Source organism: Electrona antarctica, assembly GCF_951216825.1.
Source record: "Electrona antarctica genome assembly, chromosome: 15".
NCBI classification, from domain to species: domain Eukaryota; kingdom Metazoa; phylum Chordata; class Actinopteri; order Myctophiformes; family Myctophidae; genus Electrona; species Electrona antarctica.
This window is the reverse complement of record NC_136796.1, coordinates 30,341,705-30,360,595: the sequence shown is the minus strand read 5'-3', so window position 1 is coordinate 30,360,595 and position 18,891 is coordinate 30,341,705. Positions and strand designations below refer to the sequence as shown.

Genomic DNA, 18,891 nt, shown 5'->3' with positions numbered 1-18,891 from the left:
ATGCATTTTGTAGCATAACCGAGAGGCGCGGTGACGCACTACTTTCATTAGGCCTCATGCAACATTTAGCTACATGGTCTTTAATAGTGCGGTCTGTCTCTTCCGCTGTAGGGCAGACATCAACTAGCATCACCAGTGAGACGAATGTTGTGTTTATTGTCTAACATACAGTAATCTAATCTGAGCAACGGACGTCAAGATGTTTGTGAACGTGGCATGATGCCATATTGCGTGCTGATGCAAGGTGACCCATCGCGTTCAGGTCACCAGCGAAGCCACGTCGTCATTGACATGTGAAAGTGCATCGCCGGAGAGGGAGCTGACCATTTTGGTGAGATCGAAACTAATTCAGCGCCGGAGTCAGAGGGGGAGTGATTCTGCAGCTAATGGCTCCAATTAGACTGTGAGTCAGACAAACAGCAACTGTGCGCTGAAGGACATCCGCATTGCCTGTGTGTGTGTGTGTGTGTGTGTGTGTGTGTGTGTGTGTGTGTGTGTGTGTGTGTGTGTGTGTGTGTGTGTGTGTGTGTGTGTGTGTGTGTGTATCTGAGAACAAACAACAGTGGTATGGTCTGAGTCATTCTGCCAGGCAAGGGGAAAGCTTAATTAAATAAAGTTTATTAAGAGCCCCTCGCAGTTCCATTTCTAGTCTTCTTATTGTCATTATTCACGGTGTCACCGCACAAATCCACCTGGTGTGTTGTGGCAACTGAACCCAGAAACTAGATGTAGCAACAACAACAACAGCCACTGAATTGGTTGAAGTTTCGAGAGTATGAGTCAGCTGAGGTTCATTTAGGACACAAGCCGACTGATGATTTGTTTTATCATTTAGATATGTTAATAAGAATACATTCTAGTGCCTACAGGCTATCTTCTAATTTCTTATGATTCTTCAGACTAGTGCTGCATAATTAAATCGAAAAAAGATCCAGATTCAGACACCTACCCAATCTCATTTTGTGAAGAATCGTGCTGCACTAGTTGGCTGTCCAATTAATTTCAGTTATACTTTTTTTTAATAAATACTTTCATGGAAACAATGAGAATGGTGTGAGAATCGTGATCTTAATTCTTGTGGGTGGAAAATCGAGATTCACATTTTGAGCAAGAATTGTGCAGTTTGTGCACTACTTCAGACCCGATGAAGAGCATGCAGTTGCAACTTCACAGTAGAGCGGCTAGAGCCAGATGGACATATCGGTCTGGCCTATACAGCACAATGAGCACATTAGCCATAATAACTTTAATTTAATCACTTTCAACCAACGGCCCTGTTTTGGGCATGTCATTATAATGTAGTTTTTCCAAATGTTTTAAAGGTTTTAACAAATAGCAGTACGTTTTTGCACTTTTTGACATAATAGCAGTCAAAACATCGGTAATCAGTGGGCTAGTACTCTCCAAAATCAGGCCCAAAGTTACGGCATCAGTTGGGCTGTACTTCATTGGTTTTCTTTTTAAAGTTATTTATCTTCAAAGCCAATTATAGTTATCCTTGGTTTGCATTATGTCCCTCCAGTACATGGATTTGTGGATGTTTCCCTTGTTTTTTAGATAATTCAGTGAAGGTTGACAGGAACCAGAGAAAAACGACTTGACAGGAGAATGCTAGCTAGATTCAAAACCTTGCAAGCGCTAACTCATTGACAGCTTCTCTGACAAGAGCACCTGCCGCCCCCGTCAATCACCGCCACAGCACCACCTCAAAGTGCATGTTACACGTCTTCATTCTGCTTGGAAGACAGGTCAGGGGGTCCTTGACATTTCTGACAGAACAATGTGTAAAAAAGAACATCAAAACCCAGTGGACTTGGTGAGTGTTAGAAATGTAATTTCACAGCAGCATGCTAAAGAACAACTTCATGCACAGTGAACCCTGCAGCGTGGATAGCACTGCTTTTCTTGGCTTTTGAAACCTTGAAAGTGGCTGCACTTTTACCTTGACACATTCTGTCCATCTCCCCCGAGCATGTCACGTATGCCTCATGGCATCGTTCAGGGCTTGGATTGTGACTGGAGCAAGAGCTGACAGAAGGAACGTTTTGGGGAAGCAAGCAGCAGCAGACTTGAAATGAAAAGGTTGGACAAATTGAATGAATCGAGGACTTGGAAGTCAGAACTAAATGTGCCAGACAACTGACAGTACAGTGCAAGAAAGTGTAAAGGAAAAGGTGTTTAAAGGAGAACTAAGGCCTCTCATCTTCTGTCTCAGCAAAACACCTCTCCCTCACGCTCTCTCTCTATCTCCCTCTCATACACAACTGGGCTACCCCCAATACATCTTCTACCAACTCAGCAAAATAAGTATAATCCCTGCACACTCACTCAAGACATATTACTACTTTCAAAAAGACACACATGCACATACACTCACACGCACACAAAAAGCACTCTCTGCCCAACTCTCTCCATGCAGGCTCTCTGAAGTAGAAGAAAGACCGCAGCCTGCGCAGCCTTTTTTGGCAACCCCCAAAATCCACTTCTGACATTTTTTCCACTATCTTTTCTCATCTGCTGCTTCAACTATTTTTTTCATTGGGCAGTGGACAGAGGGAGAAGGGAAGAAGGAGAGGTGTCACTTGAGGTAAGGCAGCTATTTATAAACCATTCTGGAAACATGGGTTTTTCAGAAAACTTTTAGGATTTAGAAGACTTTTTTTTTTTTTTAGAATCCTCAGTCCTAAATGGGTTAAACCGCCAGTCAGTCAAGAGATGTGTGAGGCCATTTGAGATGAACAGTGTACGGAGCGTAGTGAAGTGACCACGGTTGCCGTGGCCTTAGTACAGTGTGAATGAACAGTAGTACAACATGTGAAAGTAAAAGCTCAACTACATTTTTATTCATGAAGTTGACTGACATCACTAGGGAAAAGAAGCAAAACGGACTGCAGTGGCATGCCGCTTCCGTGTTCTGATAAAGCGGCAAGGTTCAATTAATGGAGGAACAACTGTCACCCTCCCCACTGCGGCAGGAAGCAGCACCAACAAAAAGTGGCCCGGCAAAGTTGAGAAATGTTCAACTTTGGCGCTGCTGCATAGCCGGACAGAGCAGCAACTAACCAGAAGCACCATGTGGTCTGAAATAGGCGTCTGGCAAACTGAGGAGTGCCAGATCAATCTCCCCAATGAGTTTCTTTATTTTATTTAGCAGATTTGTCTGGTTTCCAGGCTAAAATAGGTGTGGACTAGGTGTACCCACGAAGGTCCACATAACCTTTGTCGGATTTTAGGATGGTCACAAATCGCTACTGCTGCTGGTGTAAATGTGTGTGACGGATGGTGTGTAAATCATTATCTGTTACATAACATTCATTTCATTTATCTTATTCATTTCATCAGTCCCTATATGACATCTGTCTGCCATCTTTTCTGTGGCTGCCTATAGCTAGTCACTGTAGTCAGCGACAGTAAACTTACCTCACTGTCCTTGTGACTGCTGTGCAGTCGCACTGCTGGCAATGTGTTACTCGCTGCTATAGCATGCAGTTCGACATCTGCCTCCCCTCTGTGTGAAATGCCAGCATCTGTCCTGCAGACACTGCAAAATGCTTTGTTGGGATCTCGTAAGGCAACAGTATTTCCTTCCCCACTCCTCCCGGTACTTGCAATTACGAAAAAGCCTTTTGGCTGCCGGATGCTCACCACGTCCGGGACAACATCATACCTATGCTTTGCGGGTAGTTGTTTACCAATTCACTGCCCTACTTAGTCTCGGTACCCAGGCTTTTATTTTCGTTCGCCTTCAGCTCAAAAAGAAAGGCCTGGGCAAACGAGATACATTTCCTGGTCTATGGGTGGGAGTGAACTACAGTGCAAAGGGGCGTCGCTCCAAATTTAGTGTTCTCTGCTGTTTTCTACCAGGGAGGGGAGGAGGGGGGCGGGCGCTCAGAACCAATAGCCTGGCCAGAAACACGCTGGCCAGGCTACTGCACTGCTGTTTAAAAACTAAGCTAATAATAATTTTAAAAAAAGTTAAGTAAGTCCACGTAAGGTGCTAAGTCCACGGGTTCATGTACTTTTTAATTGCATTGTAATCCCCATAGGGGAATTTTAGATCGCCTCATATAAGAACTGTGATTGAAAAATAAGCAAATCATCCCGGCCGTTTCACTCATATGGAATCAACTGACTGTGAGAAAACATTAATGTTACTGCTGCTGAATTAGTTACATTTTCGCTAGAAACAGAATAACAAATATGAGGGACTGACTGTCATAAACGATACAGAGACCTCCCTGACAATATCGCCGAGACAGTTTGTATATATGAGATGATTTTAAGAGGACCCCATGTTATTCTCCATAGAGAAATACTGCCCATGAACCAGAGGATGAGCGGGTGACTTTGGCGCTCTATATGGGACTGTCCTGTGAACCCTCTTCGCCCCTATAGACCCTATAGTGTCCTCTCAGGGATTTTTTTTTAATTCATCTACAGACCATGAATCTGAATCTCTTCACAAGAATAATAGATTTTTGACAGAAAATAGGTGTCAAGATGCGACAAATTAGGCTTGAGAAGTTGTGGAAGCCATGTGCTGCTTGACAGGTGTTTTCCAACATTACCATATTGATAGATACCGTATTATGTGTGGCTTTGAGTTTGTATTTGCACAGTATAATTGTCATGTAAGATAATTTGAGTGTCAGTATGTGCAAATAGGCCACAACCGGATGAACCACATGAAATTAAAGAATGATTTACTCATGGCTGTGATAGCTTCTTAAAAGCAGCGTTTCAGCATGAGTATTTCCCCCTAATTGAAGGGCAAATTAAGTTCTTCTACAGACGGGGCTGACTACTTTTGGGGAGTCTGATGTCTTTTCAAACACTTAGCTTGGCAGAGGACACAGTGGAACTTGAACCCATTTCTTCCCAAGCTGTGATCAAGGGGAAAGCATTGCCTTGTTGACAAGCTAATTAGCACAAAGTATGAATACCACTCCAGGATCCCGCTAGTAGCTGCATGTAGCCTTTAAGAGATTGGATGGACTTGGCGGGGTTCATTTCCTCTTTGATGGGCTGTCCTCAATTCTTGCCAAGGCAGGTAATGATACAGCATTAGCAAGCATAAGCCACACCACTGTGCGCATTCCTGCACGTCTCCAACTTGCAAAGAGAAAGATTTATGTTAAATAACTCCTAACACTCGTTTCCTCATATGGTAATGTTGATGGTTAATGAGGGTGCGTGTGGCATGTTTTGTAGTTGGTGCAACCGGTAATGCCAAATTATACTCCATTGTGTTGTACGACGGTGTCCTGTGCCAAATATAGCAGATCTACAAGCTCTTTAACCCGTAATGGTTCGTTTGGTTTTTAAATAAATATCACCAATTTAGTTGGGGGCCCCCTGGTACACCCTCAAGGACCCCTGAGGGTCCCTGGGCCCCACATTGTAAATGCCAAGAAGCAGTGGTTTAGGATTTCTCTACTGAAATGAAGTAACTCAATTAAGTGAATTAAAAAAGTCTCCAAGTGGCTTTCTTTGAGATGTTTACAGTGCACCAAAAGGAGAAAGAAAACAACAATTACAATTAATGAGGAGAATAATGTGATGTAAAAATGGCCTATTCTTAGCGACACCCTGAGGCCTTGAGAAAGCTTAGCAGCAGTGTAGGATCCCCTACTTCCAGGGTGCGCACGCTTTTATCCGACACACCAAAAGTCCGACATGCGCAAAGAAATCACCCGATGCTCCTGACATGCGTTGGTCCGACATGCGTTGGTCCGACATGCGTTGCATTGTGCTTGCGGTTAGGATTAGGTTAGGGTGTCGGACTCATGACTGTCAGACTAATGACTGTCGGACTGTTAGTATGTCGGAACTTATGCCTGTACCCCTACTTCACATGTGGCCACCACTGTGCTATAAGTTATGCGCAGTGCACATCAATAACACATGAAATATGTGACCCAAACACAACTTGTCACGACAATACAGTAGTATTGTCAGGATCTGCCTTCTGTGTGTTGTTTTTGTTGTTCTTGGAACTTATTCTGAAGTTATGCTATGGTGTTCTTGAATCTTATTTTGAAGTGATGCTTTGTGTTTCCTGTTTTCCTTTGTAGTTGGTTCCTGCCTTGTCTCACCTTCCCTGATTTTTGGTTCTTTGTTTCACCCGTCTTGTTTCCCCCAGCCAATCCTGTTGTTGATTTGATTTGAGTTCACCTGTGTCCTGTTAATCTTGTGCCTATTTAAACCCTGTGTTTGGTTGTGTTCTGTGTTGGATTATTGTATTGTCACCTGAGTTCCTAGTCTGTTTTATGTTTGTTTGATGGTGTTGCTCTCCTGCAAACCTCTGTTTAAATAAACTTCCACTTGATTCTGACTTCCTCGCATTTGGGTCCTACTTGGAAACCACCTCCTGACAAGTATATACGGCTAGCAAGACAGTGAACCGGTCTCACCTCCATGAGCAGCATCAGCTGAAACGGGGCGTACTCGATGTTAAAATTCAGGCCAGAGTAACGCCCACAGTGTGATCTTTCCAGCTCTTTCTCGGTGGGTGGGTTGGTATTTAGCATAGACTAAGTCCATAAAGCTTTAGGAATCAATGGCCTTATAGACCATAGCAGGCGAGGCTCTATTGAAACCAACTGCATCTCTCGGTTTTAATTTCCTTCTTTGTAACAACAAACACTTGGCACGGCGCTTTCATTAGGGAGACGAGGTCGGAAGTGCATGCAGAGTAGAAGAGTGTGTGTGTGTGTGTGTGTGTCTATATTTGTTCGTAGTGAGAGGGGGTATGGTTGTTATTGAATGTGCTTTACAAGGTGGCATTCCAAGATAATTGGACAAGGTTGCTGATCAGCAGAAAGTCTCGTTCTTTCTCTCGGTTTTCACACACGCACACGCACACACACACACACACACACACACACACACACCTCGCTCCCTTCTCTAGTTTTCTTTCTTCCACACACTTTCATTCACTCTCTCTCTCACACCCATAGCCACACATCTGTTTTATTCTTCACGCTCTCAAGGATAAGAGGCCCTACCAGAAGATATATTGTGCATGTTTCAAAGACACATAACACAGCAGGTGCAGAAGGGCATGTGAGGTGATGTGCTTGACGCAGATAAATGATAAGATTAGATGTAGCATAAGTGATGTGCTATAGTATAATTGGAGAGACAGAAATGAGACGGACCAAAAATGGTACGTATTAAAAGACTGGAGGAAGCAGCAATAGGTAGCAAGAGGGGAAAAAATCAAACAGATAGCTAAAAGTGAAGAGTGAAAACGCTGAGGGAGAGAACATTCCTGGTTGTTTTCCAGAAATAAAACTGAGGAGTGGAAAGGCTTGAAAGCTGCACATTACTGCGATGAGGTCATTTATCTTTGCCTTACGGGGCTTTGGACACCATTCAACAAAAGACACCATCACAACAGGCATACCAACCAACTCCCTCTAAACAACAGAAACGTCCGAAACCACTTAGTACATAAAACTGATCTACAAGCTCACAACATGTGAGGAATGATTTCTTACGTTCACCCATAATGACTGTTGACAAACAAAGGGACACCAGGAAAAACATCGCGCACATGTGCGAACTGAGCGGTGCAACTATACTTTTATTGCTATAGTTACTGTGTGTGTGTGTGTGTGTGTGTGTGTGTGTGTGTGTGTGTGTGTGCGTGCGTGTGTGCGTGTGTGCGTGTGCGCGCGCACTGCACACACACAATGGGACAGACGGACACACGGTGTGCGCAAGCTCAAAAGTGGTAAAAGGGGGATATTATTGTATGGACTGTGTATCTGGCAGTGTGTGTTTGTGTAGTTGATTGTATTATTAGTATTGCTGAGAAATGTTCACTGGAAGCTTGTTGGCATGGAAATGTACGGCAGCTAGCCAGTATCTCGTTACCCTTACTTCCAGTGCCATTGCTCAGACCACACCCATCTTCAAACTTGGCCTCTAGGAGTAGTGGTTCCCAAACTTTTTAGGCCATGACCCAAAACAGAGATTAGATGTTTGCCCGGGACCCAAACTAGTGAAAATAGCAGATTTACAAGCTCACAACGCGCCACTTGTGAGCTTGTAAAAACAGCACCCTCTGCTATTTTCTCCCTCTGAATTTGCCTCTGGGGGAATCTGGGGGCCCAATCTCTTTTGGCCCCTCCTCTTACGGTCGCACGTGTCTTTGTTTACATTCCACCTGCCAAGTAGCTTGAAAAATATAAGGACTCGCCTTCTTCAGCGATTGGGTTGGAGAGATACCAGATGCAAGTAGTTTGTGAAACGAGTGTGAAGCAAGCTTCTGCAATCTGGCGGAGTTAGGTTAGAAATTAAACAATGCCACTGGCATTATCTTGAGAGATTACAGACCTTTAAAGAGACTTACAAGGTGTAAACAATGCCACTGCCATTGTCTTCAGAGATTACAGACCTTTAAAGAAACTCACAAGGTGTAAACAATGCCACTGCCATTATCTTGAGAGATTACAGACCTTTAAAGAGACTCACAAGGTGTAAGCAATGCCACTGGCATTGTCTTCAGAGATTACAGACCTTTAAAGAGACTCACAAGGTGTAAACAATGCCACTGGCAACTGGCATTGTTTGCCAGCCACGCTGTTGAAGCTGGTAATAAAACAAACCCTCAATTCCAATTCCAACTATGCGTGAAGCAAACAGTATATGTGACATTTTATAGTAGCAGTAATTATAAGGTACTTCAAGCGGCGGCCCAGTGAACTCACATCCACAATACGGCAATGAAAAAAAGACATCGATTTTCAAACAAATCGAACACGTTTGGTTCTGGCCTCTATTGCGTGACGCAATGCAGAGCAGCATGGTCACCCCCTCAAGCACAACTCCTCAAGACTAGTTTTGTTTAAACCTGCTTTCCTCTCGTCAGCAAATATACCAGCTATAGCGCCGCTTCAGATGAGCTGGGGAATAGCGAGTGTGTGTGTGGCACTCGCTGTGACAAAGTGTTTTAGCTCCACTTGAGAAAGCACTTCCTTCCAGGCAGCCACTGCAGGAAGACTCTCGGGGGATGCGGCAGGCTGACTCAGCCTCATCTGAGGCACCGCGGCTGGGTTCTCCCGAGAGGGACGTTCCCCCCAGAGCCCTGGAAGCTATGTTGGGTTTGGCTGGGGGTTCTCAGAAATACACTTTGACATATACCTCCGAAGGCGCATGACAGTTTGGGGAAACATCGAGCTCGCTACGCCTCTCTATCACTTTTTTTTTCTCCGTGCCCGTTTCTTCTCTCTGGCAAGTGCAGCCATAATATACACAAATGATGACGAAAACTACCCTGCCAGTTGTAAATATGAAAGACGTTTCAAATTTCTGTAAAACATTAGGCTATTTTAATACTATATTTCATTGGAGAATCAATGAATTCTCATCAAAAGTCAGTCGGTCTGTTGTTGATGAGTGAGGCTGTCGCAGCATAAAGATGCATTATGCATTTTCAATGGCCGCTGTTCCCGAGAGATGAAATGACAGGACAGCAAAGTGCTATAGCTGGACAGTGTGATCAACGGAAGAGTTGGAAACAACCGTCGTGAACATCTGAAGCTAAAAGATGTGAAAACATGTGAAGCTGATAAAAGACATCCCTGACATTGATATGCAGTGATGTAAATATGTTTTCAATGTAATGAGTCCTGGTATGCAGGGATGGTCTTTTAGATGAGTCCCAGGGACTTTTTATGAGTCCCACTTCAACAACGTTAGGAGTCATATTTTGCCATTTTTAGAAATTTCAGCATTTAACTCCAATTTAATTGTATATGATTATAATGTGGTTATATTCATGTAGAAAACAGAAGAAGAAATGATTATTATAACTAAAGCTAGCAAAATAAACTAGAATAAAAAACAGTACAGTAGTACAGTAGTGCATCCCGTGGATGCAGAGGTCGTTTTTTTTTTTTCAAGAAAATCATTAACATGGTGAAACACATCTTGATGATGTCATCAAGATGTGTTTCACCATGTTAATGATTTTTTTCATACTTACAGTTCTAGGAAACACAGCATGGGGGGACTTTTTTATTATTTCCACACAACAGCTCTAAGGTATATTAATGACATAGTAAAATGTTGAAAATGGGTGGAATGCCCCTTTAACTATAAACTGCATTTTGGGATGCAAAATGCACCCTATTTTAATCTCTGGATATGCAACAATAACATTTTACTGGATCTTTAAGATACCAAGTTACTTAAGAGTCTCAGATTGATTGATGGGTTTATCTAGATGAACACGACCACATGTAGTAAACACACGTCTCCCTGCCACAGCATTACAAACAGCCACCAACCACGGACTAGCACGGGCTACAATTACACTCCATTCCTCTCATATATCCCGAGGCTCAGTACGCGCACACACACAATGCTTCCTCAATCCTCAGTGATGACACGGTTCAATATGCCTCAAAGGCTGACAAAAAATGGTTATGCAAGCATGCATTGCTAGTCTGAAACTATTGGTAAATGGTGCATGTAGCAGCATCCAAAGTGCTTCACAGTGGCATTCACCCAGTCAAGGCAAGGCAACTTTATTTATTTTGTACGGCCCCTTTCATACTCCAAGGCCAACTCAAAGTGCTTTAAAGTTTTAGTGCTAAGGACCCCCAAAATGATTTGCATTTACAGATGGGGCGCCGAACGCCCCATCTGTACATTTTTGTGACAGGGACCCCCAGAAGATTTGTGTTCAGAAATTCAAAATTATTCAAAAATGTTAAATTCAAAATTATTCAAAAATGTTCAAACACATTTTCAGAAATGTTCAAAAATAGCAGATGTACAAGCCGCAGTGTGGCTGGAAGAGACGCACTGTGAGCTTGTACTGTACATCTGATATTTTTTAATAGCCAACATATGAAATACGGATAAAATGTATTGACAACACACTGTGATGACTTGACTATGACGGACTGCCGTTTATGACGTGTATGGTGTTGCTCCATCAGTGTTTCTTTCTTTGTTGATACTGCTATTTGTTTGTATGGATGCACTAAACAATGTTTCGTTCATTCTATGTCTCATACAGTGATAAATAAATGTCTTATCTTATCTTAAAGGGCTTACAATGATGTGTTACTATATTAATATGTATAGCCAACATTGGGGAATTGAACCGGGAAAATTCCTATTTCCAAACGAAACGGCCACTCTACCTCCTGAGCCACTGCTGCCTCTATATTGTTTTGCCACTTTTTACTGCATGCAGTAATGAATTATGGCTGCATAATTGCTCGTAGCCCGAGAGAAACGATACGGAATGCAAAACGTCACTGTATTTCAGCCGTAGGATGAATGTTCTCCAATTGAGAAATACTAGTTTCCTTTTACAACATACCATGTAGATTTACGATTCAATTCCTGGGAATTAATCAGGTGCAGTGGCCACAGCAGACTACAGATAGAGAACTATGCACAATGGCCTTATTTAACTTATTACCACCATGGCTATACTATGAAAGTGGAAGAAATGGAGGCATAATCCAAGCTAGGGAAGGAAAATCAGGTTTTTCTGCCCCCTATCTCAGTCATTAAACCAGTATATGTACTGTATGAATTATAGAGAAAGTAGGTGATCTATAAGCTTGCAAGGCATTGTGAGATTTTCTTTATAATACATACAGCTTCACAGAGCACACTTCAAGCACATTAAAGTTATAGAAAATCCATCCAATTTTGTAAAATATGCTTGACGCCTCTTGATTATAATTACAGCCAATGCAAGTGGCTGTTCACTTTTGATCACTAAACCTGTGATTTTCAAATTAGTCATGCTCATTTCCAAGTATAATATCCTCAATTCAAACGTGGTCTTGTTTTAATGATAGTTTTGCTGGAAGCTTTGCAGCTACTGCGATCATTGGTACCCATAGATATTGGACAATAGCTATGGTTCAAAAATATGGGACAGTGAGGTGCAGGTCGAATTTGGCTGGAGTTTCCTTTCAAAATATTTCCACATGTTTCTGCCTCGCTGATGCAAGTTATGGGTAATTGCTGTAGTATGTGATAGCTGACCTACATGTCTCACAATGGGGTAAAAAACGTACATCCTACTTTTATCTGGCTTATAGCTGATAAAGGTTTGCATTTACTGGACCATACAAAGCATCAAATGTGAAATGATAAGATTGGACATTTTCATATGACAACAGCAAAACGTTAAACCACTGTAAGGAAGGAATCTTTATTTACAGAAAGCCATTGAAAACCCTTGAAAGGACAATTAAAATACCCCTTGACACTCTCCGAACCCAATCTTTCACACCGGATGGGGAGTGGGGACATTTGTTGGAGGTGCCACTACAGTGGAAATAAGGATAAAAACGTTGCTTCTGGACATCAAGGACCTCTGACCTTCTCTGGCAAGAAGGCTGGCAGAGAGGTCCTTTGAAAGGGGAAGCTCGCCTCGAAGTCATAAAGTTGCAGAACTTTTCTTCAATTAAACACTCCCCATAGGAGGAAGTGGGCATCTCACCTTGTGTCGACGACAGCATGTCACATGATCCCAGACTGAGGGCCACCAGAGTCACAGAGAAGAAGAGAGGCCACATGGTTCACTTTCCCCCTGGATACAGCTCACCTCAACCACTAGCTGAGAGAGAGAGAGAGAGAGAGAGAGAGAGAGAGAGAGAGAGAGAGAGAGAGAGAGAGAGAGAGAGAGAGAGAGAGAGGGGGGGGGGGGGGGGGGGGGGGGCAGAGTCAACGAAGTCATCATAGCCAACATTTCATACATTTTATAAGCGAGCCCTCCAGCGATGCCTGCCACACTTGCCATTTCCGACAGCTGCACATTATGCCTGACTACTGATTAGCCGGTGATGTATATTTATGAGTCAATCACGGTGGATGTGCTAATTATGAGCCATGATGTGGGCTTTGTTAGCGATGTATGAACGAACCAAAGTGTCTCTCATTAAGGAGTGTAACTATTATAAAGTCGGATTATGATAATTATGCTGACCATCTGGGTGGCCTTTGACTCGACAGCTGTGACACGTATTGTACGGGATACACACACATTTGACTTGCATGCACATACACATTGCAGAGACGCAAACAAACATTTATGTGCAAAAAATCTGTCCGTAATGACAAAGAGAATGTCCACACATAACACACACACACACACACACACACACACACACACACATAAACAAAGCCGTGCACATGAAAGTAACAGTACACCGATTTTCATGGAACCAGGTCGGTACAAAGTCAAACCGACAGCTTAGGCCAAAACACACAAACACATCTGGAGACAGTTCCAGCGGAACTCTGTCTGTTCTGTTGCACCAGATGCTTCCACGTGGCCCGACAACATGCATGCACAAACATGCATGCAGTGCATGCAGACACGCACACACACAAATATGCCACGTCTGCATAATCATCCTCTGTAACCCTTACCGACCTCACCCTACCACCCCTACCACCACCATGAACACACACACACAAATGACATCCCTGCTGACCTCAACTTGCCCTCAACATGTAGGCCTGTGGCCGTGCGGACCTCATAACTTGGAGGTGTTGACAGGTACAGCAGGGCCCTCCAGGCATAAAGGCAGACACATACTCCTACGTCTACTGTACACGGACACACACACACACACACACACACACACACACACACACACACACACACACACACACACACACACACACACACACACACACACACACACACACACACACACACACACACACACACACACACACACACACACACACACACACACACACACACACACACACACACACACACACACACACACACACACACACACACACACGGTGTGGCAGCCAAACCAAGGACCCAGGGTTGAAGGAACATACACTCACCTGGTTCGGCTGGTTGCCTACAGGGGCCCCGCTGGCAAGTTTTTGCCAGACAATGTAGTACATGTCTCAAATGATGCTCCAACATAAGAAAAGCCGGAGCCCAAGTTATCCCTCCTTAATTGTGAATGATACCTATATTTCAGACTCTTACTGTCCAGACAATCTTAGCTATTTCAGACATTTGAAGCCAATTTTGACCATGGTCTCTGGTTGCCTACCATTGAACGTTGAACCATTGAACAATGTGCCAATTGTTTAGATGCCGTGTTTGCAATGTTAAAAACATCATCCGGCCGTTAATAGGCTAGATGTGATTATCCAAAAGAGTTCAAAGTAGCTATAAGCAAATAATATGTAAAAGAAAATACCTTTTTTTTGGTATTCAGACAGCCAGCAATGAGTAAAACGCTCCCCAAAGAAATGTAGTCTCTGTGACACATCTAGGGGCCACAATCTGCATTCAAAGATGTTCCTATAAGCTTTGTCATTGGTCGAAATGAGTAACCAATCAGGAAGTAGACAGGCAAATCATCCAATGACAAAGCTTCTAGGAAAATATTTTTACCCATTGCTGGGTCAAAAATAATCTATTTGAGGTAGAACCCATTTAGACCCGAGGCCGGTTCTAAAAATGCCTTCTAAATCCATAAATAAATTCATAAATAATGTTGATGGTACACACTTCAATGGCTGACAGAGTCCATATCAGTGTGGATGTATTTGTTCATTTAACTGGATGTACTGGAACTGCAACAAGACAGTTAAACACATGATAAATGTATTAAGTCACGTTTCTGTCCAGGAAATAAGCCAGATGAAAACAGTTATCAAGTTCAAAGGAGTACAGATGTGTGCGCTGGTGGGCTTTGAGATGACCAACAACTGTGATCATCCTACAACCCCCATTGTGTTCACTTAAATGTGCTTCTTCTCCTGAAGGCAGGGGGTTTGTTTTAGGAAATACTGATGTGTTTTCTCCTGGCCCTGCATCAATTGGTATTTCTAATAACTCTCGTGCTTTGAAAATGGCTTATGTCTTGGTATGTTCCCCAATCAGACATCAGGTTTATTCACCACTGGTGTTTACGTCTTTGCATGGATTATCAGGAGCTCAATGTTTGGACAAATGTAGAATAGCTTAGAGGCTAGCTTGGTGGGTACTGGGTAGAGAGGCACTGCCCCAGAGTACATGTCTACTGCCCAGTATACATGTCTCTGAGAAAGACCTTAGGCCCCAACAGCCCCCACACAGACACACACACACAGACACACACACACACACACACACACACACACACACACACACACACACACACACACATAAAAATATATATTATCTATTGCGTTACAGATGGAAGCAGCACCTCAGAACATGCTGCATGCATGTGGAGACGAACAGACAGCAACAGTTCAATGAAACACATCATATTACGTGCCCGTACTGTCAAACAGCAACACTAGCAAATTGGTGTAATAATAGGCCTGCAGTCCCGCACGCAACCAACCAACCAACCAGGTCCACTGTTCAGTGTTCACAGAGCTCCAAATTTGATTAAATGAATTTGTGCCAGTTGTTTGTGGTGCTGTTGGGTTCCCCCAGTCTTCCAGCTGTCCTTTTGTGCAGTACTCTGCAGTGATAAGACTCTGACTGATAGATCTGTATCTTTTTATCAGTTGCTCAATCTCTCTCTCTCTTATGAGAGAGATTTCTCTCTCACACACACACACACACACACACACACACACACACACACACACACACACACACACACACACACACACACACACACACACACACACACACACACACACACACACACACACACAGTGGATTTTTCTATGAAAACAATCTGCAGATCTGTCTGTGGGATCATGACCCTTACTGAATACGCAAGGGAAACCCTCGCCTCCGCTAAGAATGTGCAGGAGGGGGATGCTTTCAATGAATGTGTAATGTATTGCAAAGACTCACTGGTACAACTTAAAGAGATACAAATGTTGGATGCATTCATTGCATATAGGTTAAGGTTGGATGCATTCATTGCATATGTTGACGTACATGCATGATACAGTAGCCTAAAGTGGTTGTGGGCAGCAGAGAAACATGACAGTGACAGGCATATACACTACTACTGTACAATTAGCCTACACTGCAGCATGGTGCATAGTTACACACACAGACTCAGACACACGCATGCGCACAGCAGACACAATTTGTTCCACTGTTCTTCAGCCCATGCTGGGAATGCATTGCAGGCCTGTTACAACAAGGAACATGGAATGAATAAAAGTAACTAAGGATGCCCTGAGGCTACAATAGTCACTCCAGAATATCCGCTGACCCGAATCCAAAGGAACATTCAAACCAATGGAGGCAATTTCCAAACAGTAAGGTTGACAAAAGAGGCAGGTTTTTACTAGCATTGCCATCCGGGATGTACGTGTTCAAGGCAAGGCCCCTCACTCTAGTCTGTATCTAAAGGCGCTCTACTACAACTACTTAGTAAAAAGAACAGCATTTTTTAAGTAGATTCTGTTGGGGTTGCTTCAGAGATCCTATTTCCATTTTGCACATAGTTCACATCTATTAAGAAGTGCTGTGAACTGAGGCCTGGGCTGTTGATGTGAAGTAGTTGGCTCAATGCCCATGCAGTGCTCTTTGGAGCAGCCTGCAGCAAGCAGCAGAACACTGGTTGATTTCCTTCAGCTTCCTGCTTCCCTTTAACATTTATGTTCGTTGGCTATAGTGAACTAAATGATTGCTTTAGTTGCCTTGAGCTACACTTTAAAACAGTGTAAATATTGTGACGCCAGCAAGTATGAGCCGACTATTAAGACAGTGACCTTCTTCATGACATAAAACTCTCTAGCACAAAATACACACACGCACACACACCGCGACAACAAAGTCTCCAGATGTGGTTACTTCCACCACATTCCTGCAGCCAGCCAGGATGCAAAGATGATAGTTGGCTAACGAGCTAAGCAGATGTGACTCATATGTCATGTGAGTCTTTTGAATGAGGACGGCAGCAGGATTCGAGTCAGTGAAGCTGAAAAAGTTGACAAACTAACAACACAACTTTAACAAAAGAACCTGTCAATGAGCATTGATTGGAACAACTAAATGTAAGTGGTTAACAGATACCACTCTTCAGAGAGAAGTTGAGCATGAGGCTACAATCATTTAATCGATTAGCCCATGGCAGTTTTAGTTGTTTGTTTTAGATTTATTTAGTCGACTTTGAAACTAAACTTGAAAACGTAACGCAGCTCTGCGTTAATAAGCATCACCTGAGTGTGGATGGTGGGTGTGTGCGGGCGGTCAATAAAAGTCATACCTTCTTCAGCTATTGATAAATCCTCAAAGTTATGACCACATTAATCCAAAAAGTATATTCCAAACCCCGAATATCTGTCTTTTTTTCTACGGCGCTTCAAACAATAATCCACACGTACTGGCCTTCCCTTTGAGTTGTATTAGAGGCTTCTTCCAGGGGGAAAGAAAAAGTTCCAGACTCACTGACTGTATGCAACTTTAGCCCTCCCCTCTTCTTCCTCCTCGTCCTCGCTGCTGCACTGTTGTTCATAAAGTTCGACAACTCACACACACGCACACTCTCTCTCTCTCTCCCAATTTCTGTCTCGCGCGCGCGCGCACACACGCACAGTCTTACACCGCCCCTCCCCATTTCCCTCTCTAATCCCCCCCTCTCTCTCTCTCTGGGAATCAGATCCTCCAGTTAAACGTGTATGACATCACCTGGTCCAGGCAGCGCTGGAAAATTAGCTAGAGGCACCTCCATTCTCTCTACCCCCCCCCCCCCCCCCCTCTACCCACCACCACCTCTCCCTCTACCATCATCTCCTTTTCCTCTTGTCCTCATCGGCCAACTTTCCCCCTGTCTCTGTCTCGGTCTCTCTCACACAGACACAGACGACACACATGAACACACACTTACTATTTCATTTGATTCATAGACTGAGTCATAATTTGCTGCTTTAGGCCGAAAAGATTTGCATTTATTTTGTCTGGGGTTTGCTATTGGTCCATGAAGCCCAGACCCACTACCAGTATTACGCCCTGAGGGCGAGAAGTGACATCAACATATGGAGTGAATTCTGTACTGGCCGTAGGTGGAGCGTGTCTTGAGTTTACAGGGTTAGATGAGGTCAGATCAACATATGGAATGTCAGAACAGGTCAGCTCCATATATGGAGATCTAAGGGAGGCAGCGGGGGCAGTGTCTTGAGTGTACAGGGTTAGATGAGGGCCCAGGTAGGACCGGGCCTTAAGTTTTGGGCCTGTTAAGAACTCTAGTTTTCGCCGGCTGCTGGGCAGCACTAATAACTTTGGGGCGTGCGCGTCTAGAGTTTAAATGGACAGGTATCAGTCAAAAGGGAGACATCGAAGAGGAAGGACGGGTGGGGAGGGATCAACATATGGAAAGTCAGAACATGTCAGCTCCATATATGGAGATGGAGGCGTGATGTCACGAGGCGTGGCCATATATCGAGGCGTGACCATATATGGAGGTGTGACGTGACACACGGAAATGCAGGTTTTCATAGTAAATGCAACCTACGGTCGTAATAATTTGACACCATGCTTTTTGTTGGTGCATCTCTGAGGCTGGCAGTGCACAACACTGAGCAGTAAAAAGTAATTAATGAACTTGCCATGATACTTATATTTGACTGACAGCTTGGTCCACAACTTCCACTGTGTTTTATCACCATGGCTTTATTATGCACAATCAATAGGCTACCGTGTCCTGGAAGCTACCCCATTCAGAAACACTGATCATAATGCCCACATAAATTCTACCTTTATCATCTGTGAATAAATAATTTGAGAGCCAAATAAATGTTATTCTGGCCTCTGATTTATTCACGATCTCTCCGGCTGCAGTGGCTGAGGTAGGTAGTTAAAAACGATTATGTCATCTTATGGGATAGGCCTACAATACATTTATTTTCTCTCTTGAGAAATGAACCCCATGAGACCTCTTTCGCTGTTCCATGAGGTATCTCTGCCCC

General features: G+C 43.5%; 1 protein-coding gene across 9 annotated transcripts in view; it reads right to left on the bottom strand.

Annotated features, from left to right (window-relative positions):
• col16a1 (collagen, type XVI, alpha 1) overlaps positions 1–17,500 on the bottom strand; it is a 124,051-nt gene extending 106,551 nt beyond the window's left edge. For 4 of the 9 annotated variants that reach the window (XM_079522670.1, XM_079522676.1, XM_079522674.1 and 1 more), the window contains exons 1-2: positions 17,193–17,466; positions 12,485–12,601 (exon numbers count right to left, since the gene is read on the bottom strand). In XM_079522670.1, the coding sequence (XP_079378796.1) occupies positions 12,485–12,560 (76 nt within the window). In that variant the 5' untranslated portion in view covers positions 12,561–12,601; positions 17,193–17,466. Of the gene's footprint in view, positions 1–12,484; positions 12,602–17,192 lie in introns of all 9 variants that reach the window. The other 5 variants (XM_079522678.1, XM_079522675.1, XM_079522671.1 and 2 more) reach the window with 4 other exon arrangements.
• Positions 17,501–18,891: the final 1,391 nt, after the last annotated feature.